The sequence below is a fragment of the Endocarpon pusillum genome, assembly GCF_000464535.1.
Source record: "Endocarpon pusillum Z07020 unplaced genomic scaffold scaffold1898, whole genome shotgun sequence".
NCBI lineage: Eukaryota > Fungi > Ascomycota > Eurotiomycetes > Verrucariales > Verrucariaceae > Endocarpon > Endocarpon pusillum.
In genome coordinates this window covers 19578-29408 of record NW_006916095.1, presented here as the reverse complement: position 1 = coordinate 29408, position 9831 = coordinate 19578, and the positions used below count along the sequence as shown (strand labels likewise).

Genomic DNA, 9831 nt, shown 5'->3' with positions numbered 1-9831 from the left:
AGTGGGAGTGTCGAGTAGTACAGCTTAATGCTGGTACGGCTGTATGGTTAACGACCTCCTTGCAGGGCAGCGCGAGCTGCCGCAAGAGCCGAATCCCAAAGCGGCTTAGCGCCCGTATTTCCTGTGCCCTTGGCATAGGAAATCCCTTTTAGGTAGCTACTAGAAAGCCTAGATAGGAAAAACACAAAACTACAGAGTAAGAACTTCAACAAAAGAGACTAATATTTAGGCGTATTAGATACTAATTAGGAAGTTACTATATCTAGTATATAATATAAGGCTAGATATTAGTTTCTGTATTAGTTATTTAAGCTAGTAATATATAGATTTATATATAAGGCATCTTAAGGCTATAAGAAAAGTCTTATAATACCTTAAAGAGACACTAGATATAAGTCTCGAATTCAGAGTTAATTATATTATATAGAATACGTTATAAAGGGAGCTGCAGCTATATAGATATATAGATGCTAGTTTTATAAGAGATTTAGATAATAGAAAGTTGATAATTAGTTATTTATTCTTATTAAATAATGTAGCTATCTCTTAGATGTCTAAAAGGTAAGGGATAATATTAACATCTAGCATAAAAGCAGAATACCTAGTTATAAGAGCAGCAGCAAGACAGGCTATATGGATTTGACGCCTTCTTAACGAATTCGGCGCAGAGCAAGTGACAGTAACCCTCTGCGGAGACAACGAAGGCTGTTTGAAGCTGATACAGAACCCTGAGCAGCACGATTAGAAATTCAGACCTCCTAGGTATCAACGAAGGATATGCTCGCTGACGGACTGACTAAGGCACTCCCTAGGGACGCTTTTGTACGATTCCGCACCGAGATAGGCCTTGTTCGAATCAGAGAATGCTGATATAGCACCATTGGAGAGCGCTGTTGGTGCGCGCGCAGGGCAACAGGCGGACCGCAGGCAGGAGTGCAGGAGCAGGCGCGCCGCAGACAGATATTCGGACAGAGGGACAGTGCGAAGCAGCTGCTTGCAACAGCGCAACCTGTTGCTTGTGGTGCGTGCAGCTTGGGCAGCAGGGGGAGTGTTGAATTGCTGCCAAGCCGCTAGCATACTAGTGGTCACATGACTTGAGGCTATGTCTGTTTGGGCCTAGCGTCACTTACCAGCCACCGAGTAAGATTGCACTTGAACTTCGGATGGAAGTTGGATTCAACTTCTGAACGGTTCACCACATTAATCAGTTGATTGAGTGCAGACATCCATAGATAGCAGAAGCAGTTTAGCGTTACTTTTAACAAATATTAAAATTTTCTCAAGTAATCGGTTGATGGGATTTGCAGGCGCCAGAAACAAGAAAGCTCTACCGACTTTGAGGACGCTTATCTCTGCCACCACTATCCATATTGACTTCTCAAAATACAAAGGCATAATTGTTTCAGGCTTAATGTTTAATTTAATGAGATGCCGGGCCAATTCGTCAGAGCGAGCTCTGAGTAATGTATACAGCTTGCGCTTGTAGCTTGGCACTTACGCGTTGTTTAAAGAGGCATTAAAGACAAGTTGATACCGTTTCTAAAGAATTATTATGCTATTAAAGTATCTTAGTGGTATTGTATTGGCTCAGTAGATCTACAGACGAGATTTGCGGCTTAGTGTTAGAATCCCTACGTTTATAATACGTATCTGTTACGTACTAGCATGATGGTACAAGGTCCCCGCATGCAAAACGCACGAAACGCTCTTGTAACTGTTACGCCCTGTTATTTATGGCAGTGAGCATTGCTATACGAATTGAACGCCAAATGCTGTTTCTGAGCTGTTATAGTAATGCGCTTCTATAGCTATTAGTATAAGTAAATACTCCTCTTGATAGGAGTAACTTAATCAATTCAATTGGTATCTCTGTACGCTATTTGCTACATCCTCTAACAGGTTATGAGCCCGGCCTGCCTTCTACTCTATTAAGCGAAAGCTGTAATAGAAATCGATATTCGCCAGAGCCTCGCAGGCCTTATATTACTACTTTCGGCCTAGCCTCAAATTCTGTTGTACCGTATAGCCAAATTCGATCGCTATGGACTCCTCCTACGACTCCTCCTCCTACGAAAAGGCCTGTATCCCTCTTCTCAAGGGTACTGAGGACTATTTCTCATGGTCAAGAGTCATGAAAGCACGCCTAGATAGGCTAAAGGCGTGGAGTCCTATTGTTTCAGATCCTCCTGTTAATCGTGGCCGCACAAAAGCCCCTATAACTCTTGCTCGATTTCGAGAGTAATTCGATCAATTGGATCTTGACTTGGATACCAATGGATGGAATCAGCGCTAATGGGATGCTGCTTACGAGGACTACAAGGAAGAGATTAGGGAATTCAACGAGTGGCAAGATAAGGAGAAAATGGCCCTTTCTGAAATCATAGAACGGCTATCTCCTGCTGTTCTGACTCGAATGAACAGATACTCCACTCCAAATACCCTATGGGAAGCCCTTGAGCAGGCGTACGTAGCTCCTCTTATAACAGAGCAACTCCGAGCGCTCCAGAATCTCCTAAGCCTTCGACGCTCGCAGTATCCTGATATTCGTCAGTATACTACTGCCTACAAGACTGTGTACGACTATTTGATGTACAATCTACACTTCTCCTGGGATCTAACAACTCTTCTAACTCTTCTTCTTCTCTAGAGCGAAAATAACGACTCTAACTCCTCCTCTAATTAGTCGAAGTTCCTTGAGAAATACAAGAATGGAACACAACTTGCCGACCCTGAGGAGCTTTATACCACCCTCTACAGGCTTAGAGAAGATCCCAAGAAGGATACTAAGAAGCCCGCACTAACAGCGAACATTATGACAGGCAAGAGGAAGCGAAATGACACTCCTTAAGGTGGACGCTCTAAGCAATAGAGAACAATGTTAACCTGCTCTGAATGCAGCAAAACGCACGCTCTGAAGGAGGGCTAAGTCTGCTAGTACAAGCACCCAGAGAAGGCGCCAGAGGGATGGCAGAAGAAGCACCCTTACCTCCTTAACAAATGACAATCCACGGACAGAATAGAGAAGCTAATAGAGGACCCTCAAGCAGAGGGAGCTGACAAATCAGAGAGAGTTGACTATATGAGCTATATGGTTAACAGCTCTGAGCTCTCTTTAGCAGAAAATCAATGGATACTCGATAGTGGAGCAACGCACTATTTTACGCCTTATAAGGAGCTCCTAGCATGCTTTTCGCATGCTCCTATAATGGTATCCTCAGCAAATTCATCCAGCGAATCCACAGGCAGTGGCGAAATCAACCTATCTCTTAATAGTATAAATTTCGCGCTTAAGAATGTTATTTGCGTACCCTCTATCAAGGTCAATATTCTGTCTACTAACAAACTCTTAAGAGATCACGATATCTCTTATACAAATGCTGCAGGGCACTGCTTATATAAGCGAGGAGCTCTGCTAGCACGCGCAGATGACTCAAACGGCCTACTAATCATCTCTACAAGAGAAATGCCGCCGGTCTTCTACGCAGAATCAAAATCCAAGCCTATTTCTATGGAACTGGCTCACAGACGACTTGGGCACATAAGCAAGGCCCTTGTACACAAAACAATCAATTAAACAACTAGCATATTCATTAGAAAAGCCGACTATAGGGCTTGTGATAGCTGCGATGCAGAGCAGGCAACAAACAGGCGCTTAGAAACTCCGCTAGAAATAGTCTATTTAGATTTAATAGAGATGCCTATGCCCTCTCTTAATAATGAATTTCTATATCTCCTTATAATCACAGACAATTACTCTTAATATACGTGGTCCTATAGTCTCTATAAGAAGTCTATCAAAGCTATATAGCCTAAGTGGCTTGCCCTGATTAAGAAACAAATCTCAGGAGCTATACTTAAGAGGATCTGTACGAATAACGGCAGAGAATTCATTAAGATGAACAACGCTTAGGAATATTACGGTATAAAGGTGTAATACTCTATAGCCTATGCTTATAATTAAAACGGAGTGGCTAAACGCATAAATCAGGACATTCTAGTCTATATCCGAAGCGTTCTAGCAGAAACTAATCTACTATATAAGTTATGATACGAAATTGCTATAGTAATGACTTATCTCTGTACGATTCGGCCTTATAGACTCTTAAAAAAGACCCCCTACGAAATCCTGTATAACAGGAAGCCTTACCTCGCTTATCTAAGAGCTATTGGCTCTAGAATAACAGTATTAATCCCTAAAGAGGTTAGAGAGTATAAGTTATAAAGTGTTATAATTATAGAGCGGCTTGTAGGCTATAAAGGAACAAATTAATACCGAATTTAGGACCCTTAGATAGATAAAATTATCTAGGTAAGAGATGTTAAAATTAACGAATCTGATACTAGATACATTGAGGAACTATACAAGGCATCTGAACAGTCTAAGGGAACTCTTATAGCATCTATAGAAGCCGAAATGGCTCAGGATATATATAGAAACAGAGATAATAAAACAAACGCTAGTAGATTAAGCTCTGAAACTACGGTTTCGAGACCTGAACCTAATAAGGATCCTTAGCGTACCTCTTATATAGATTAAAACCCTACATCTACAGATATTAATAACCTTATAAATAACTATGCTGGCGTTAAGGGCGAATCAAGGTCTTATAAAGCGAAGGATGCAGAGTTTCGACTTGTAAATCCAAGGATAGATCAAGCGGGGATCTCTAAGCTAATATATCATCTAAGAAGGCATTTAAGACCTTTACAAAAGCTCTGTGAGAATCAAATACCTCTTGACGAAATCCCCTCTACGCACATTCTATTAGCGTTGACACTGGCCCTGTCAGACGCTCCTAGGTTATATAAGGAGGCAAAACAATATGCTGACCACCAAGAATAGATGGCTGCATCAGATAAGGAGCTACGCGCTCTAGAAAGTAATGAAACATGGCAAGTTCTACCCAAAACTGAGGTACCTGCTAACCAGAAGATACTCTGTGGCAGATACGTCTACGTATGAAAGCGTAATGGACGATACAAAGCTTGATGGGTAGTCAAAGGCTTTAAACAAGTTAAAGAAATTGACTACCAAGAGACCTTCGCCGCTATGGCACAAGCAGAGTCATATCGAACGCTTATAGCACTTGCTATGCTCAAGGGCTTCGGTATAGAAAGCCTTGATATTAATACAGCATTTCTATATAATAAAATAGACCACGAAATCTATATTGAATTGCCTCTGAATACTATACTTCCAAGAGGGTCAAAAGAGCCCTTCTGCAGCCTCTTTAAGAAGAGCCTTTATAGCCTTAAGCAAGCTCTGCAAATTTAGGCCAGAACGCTTTATTCAACGCTTAAAGAGTTCGGATTTAAGCAAATAGTTTATAAGCATTCTATCTTTTATAGAGATGACCTAATTATAGCTATCTATATAGACGATCTATTAATAATAAATCGAACTTCAGAAGTTATAGCTAAATTTAAGCGTAAGTTTAGAGAACGTTATAAGATTAAGGATATAGGCCCTGCAGAAGACTATCTCGGCATTCAGATCATACGGAATAGCGACTCTATTACCCTATCTTAGAAGAGCTATTTTAAGAAGGTTCTACACTGTTTTAGCATAAATAACGCAAATCCGTGATCTACGCCTATACAGGATAGTACTCAAATCCCTATAGATATAAATAATGATAATCTGCTACCTCTAAGTAGCAAGCTTAAGTATCAATTAATTATTAGAAGCCTTACATACAGAATACAGGGCACTTAGCCTGATCTAGCGTATCCTGTATCGCTATTAAGTTGATTTCTAGCTAGGCTAAAGGCTATCTATATAGGTATAGCTAAGGGGGTCCTTTGATATATCTGCGGAACGCTTAGCTATAGCCTTAAATTCTCTAGAATAGGGAATTTAGAGCCTATCTTTTATACGGATTCAGACTTCGCGGGCCCTACTCTGCAAGATAGGATGAAATTAATCTCTGGCTACGTAGGATACCTTGCTGGCGCGCCAATCATTTGGTCCTCAAAGCGTCAAACAGCAACAGCGACCTCTAGCACAGAAGCAGAGTATATCGGCCAATTCAACGCTATGAAGCATATGGTCCATATCGGTCACTTTCTAACGGAACTCTCTATCCCTTATAGCACTCCAATAACGCTATTTGCGGACAATCAGGGCGCTCAAGCAACTGCACGAAATCCAGAGTACCACAGCAGGCTCAAGCACATTGCTATAGCGTACCACTATCAAAGAGAATTAGTAGAAGAAGGACTCATCCAGCTGAAGCATCTTCCGACGGAGGATATGGCCGCCGACGGCCTCACAAAGCCACTTCCGAGAGTCAAATTCAATCGGTTCATAGAACTGCTGCAGCTCAACACCAAGCCAGCTATCTAGAATCCGAAAAGGGTAATCCCCAGACCTCGTACGACTATGGCACTTGCACAGCAAAAAGAGACGCTCTTTCCTATTTTCTCCCACAGGGTTTTTCTAGGTTTTATTGAGGCTCTTGCTGACGAAACAAAGCTCACCTTCTGATACTCTATACAGAGTCCCAAACGGGTAATTCAGAATACTACAATGCTCCCTGAGAGGGAGTGTTAGAATCCCTGCGTTTATGATACGTATCTGTTACGTACTAGCATGATGGTACAAGGTCCCCGCATGCAAAACGCACGAAACGCTCTTGTAACTGTTACGCCCTGTTATTTATGGCAGTGAGCATTGCTATACGAATTGAACGCCAAATGCTGTTTCTGAGCTGTTACAGTAATGCGCTTCTATAGCTATTAGTATGAGCAAATACTCCTCTTGATAGGAATAACTCAATCAATTCAATTGGTATCTCCGTACGCTATTTGCTACATCCTCTAACACTTAGGACCTGCTAAGACGCATTCTATGACCTTCCGGGATGTGCACTCATTGCTTCGGACTTGCACTTCTGAGAAACTAGGTAAGTGATCCTGCACATTAGCAGGTTTTTGCATTGTGTAACATCTGCCATTTCGCATACTGAGTAAAACCGTCAGTGAATAGTCCCGGATGGGACCGGGTCGAGTTGGTAGCATACCTGATTAGGGTTCAAGCCTGCGTCCAGCGCAGCTATATCGGAATTATTCGAGCTAGATAGAGATATCTTCGCCTTCTACAGATTAAGCACTATGTCAAAACTCGCTTGCCCCAAGAATAGCTGATCCAAAGCCTGTCTTTTGGCAACTTCGGATCTTGTAGCACGCAGGACATTCGCCGCCCATTGCTTGACCTGACAACTCGAGATGAAGGTGGATACTTTCAGTGCTGACATCTGAGCGGGTTTGATAGTCTAGATATTTTTGGTTGCTAAGGGTCGTGTAAGATGCCACAAAAAAACATCACCTTCGCCTGTATAAGCTCTGAGAAGAATAGCTTAAGCTGTTGACAAGACTCCGAAAATATTTTTTGCTTCGTCTTTGCAGAAGCGCCCAACTTTGGTAATGCTTGCCAAAGTAATGCCAGGGGATTATGTCCGCATCTGGACGGTCTTACTACCGCCGAGATAAGGGAAGTAGCACGGGGTAATCTTTTGCATTTTTAATGCGAGGAGTTCATTAATATTTAAGTGGTGGGAGGCCTCGAGTTGGGTAGAATCAGTCTCGACCTGGAGGAAAAGAGACCTCAAATTGTGTGTTTGAGGCGTATTGTGCAAAGTAATTTTCTATGAGCATAAACCGAGAAGTTGTTATACACTATATTATAAGCTGATCTAACGACATTTTATGGCTCAAGGATGGTTGTAAATTCTGATACTGCTGTGCAGTCCTTGAATGCCTCCATGGCAATTCGGCCTAGAGGGTTTTATCTTGACTCTTTCTATACATGATAATGCCGAGTGATCAAGGGCGAAGATGTCTGTTGCTAAGATGCTTGCAGCAGATGTACATAAGCCCGAGCGTGTTCAGAGGACTTAGTCGCACTTTTCAGGGGGGGGGAATCAAGTTGCATTCCTCAAGCTACCGCAGTTTGTAATTATCTGATCGAGAAATTCGCTAAATAATGTTTATCGTCAATACTTATACAGATTGCTTGGTAGAACGATGTTATGCTGGCCGGCCGCTTGGCCTTTACTAGCTCATAGGAGGAATAGTAATTTTGGGGGGCAGTAAATGTTGTACAGTTGTGTGATAACAGAGTAAGTGAAACCAGCCCTCTCCGTCGAGGGTTTGTTTTAAGTATTTGTTTCTTGGCGGACTCATCCGAGTGGTCTGAAAGAACAACTCTGGCGGTGCGCTGGCTGCCAGGCTATGTTTACACTCCAGATCGTAATGGACATGAGGTACTAGTACGTGTCGAATTCGCGTAAGGGACTCTCATCAGGGCGCATATCACGTACATGAGTAAATCCTTTGTTACAATTGAGTATGAAGAATTTTACTTGGGACGAAGACGGTGGAATTGACCAGAAGGGAGACAGCTTCACTGCTGACGGCGATTCTTCGAATATCACAATAATAAGCTGATTTATTTCCACAGCAGAGGTGATAGACATGACTTCCTCAAACGACCTATATTTCTTCGAGCCGTCACATTCTCACAACTCCGAAGACATACTTTTAGAGTTTGGAAGGGATATAATATTTGTTGCAGTCAATTTGTTAAGCAATTTCCCAGTCCCATAACTAACCCTTTGAGTTATAGTCTCGGAACCCGCCTTTCTTCAACTACTACGTATGTGAATCGGGTCATTTCTGCTCTCTCACATTACTACCCTCATCATTCATCTGAACCTATGCTACTCCACAGTTGCTGGCCTCTTATCCGACCATTCTCTGTCGAATCTACCTCGCTCACATCTACAAGGACAAGCATGATAGCGCTAGCAAGGCCTACGATAACGAAGGTCTATCCGAACCGCACATCTTCGAGGACATCTTTGCTAAATATGGCCGCAGTTTGGAAAGGAGATCTTACAATCACTGATTTTTTATCATTGTGAAATGCCCCAAAGCTGGTATCCGACTTTTGGGCTGGGCTACCACAGCGCTCGAGTTTAATTAATCCTCTCCGCCCAAACAAGCCAATGCTGCCAGACTCTTTCCTACAGGGATGGCAGCGTATCTTCTACGGTGCGCCCGATGATGGGAAAGAAGATGTCCAAGGAGTCTATAATGGAAGTATTTTCTACAAGGCCGACGAATACGCGGCCAAGCAGGAGGCTGAACGAAATATCAATTCGCATATGACCCAGCCTTCTTCATCGTTCTGGTCCCCTATGCCACTGCGTTAACCTTGGGAGTCAAGGTCAAGGAGCTATTCTACAAAATTCAAAGGACATTCCCAGAATGGCGGATATTGGTTCTCTCCTTGCCACAGCCACACAAGACCTCTATTTGGCTCAACGAGACCTCTTGCAATCTTATTGTTTACCTTGTACGTGATGATAATGGCCCTGTACTTGGGCAACACTTGGGTGGCGGTGGCACAGTACTAGGTACGGATATTCAATTACATTAAACTGCGGTGAATTTATATTGAGCGTAAGGGCCGTAGAACAACTATGAACAAGTTGTGACACGACCCTAAGATAAGACACTCTTTCCATATGCAAACATTCGTAGAACACATTGAAAAGGCACCAGGCCTCTCTCTCATACTAATTGTCAACGTTCCCTCCGAAAGCGGAAACCTAGCAAGTCCAGTCGGATGAACGGTTCGCGCGTACCCTCGATTGGGCCCTATCGAAGATAGACTGGGGATCATGACATTGGTATACATAAAGGAAGAAGCAAAGTAACCAACATCGAGTTCACGCCCAGGCTTTTCCGCGGACTGAACTGGGTTATCTCTGTGACGTGCCGTTGCTGTAAGTGGATCCAGAGAGCGGTCCGAAGGAAGTAGTATAT

The 9831-nt window shown here is 42.7% G+C and overlaps 1 protein-coding gene across 1 annotated transcript; it reads left to right on the top strand.

Moving 5' to 3' along the window:
• Window positions 1–2041: 2041 nt before the first annotated feature.
• Window positions 2042–2848, top strand: EPUS_09157 (uncharacterized protein; the record flags this gene model as incomplete). Its single annotated transcript, XM_007803029.1, has 3 exons — window positions 2042–2238; window positions 2422–2572; window positions 2684–2848. 3 exons carry the CDS (start codon window positions 2042–2044, stop codon window positions 2846–2848), a joined length of 513 nt encoding a protein of 170 aa, XP_007801220.1.
• Between the last annotated feature and the right edge of the window lie 6983 nt (window positions 2849–9831).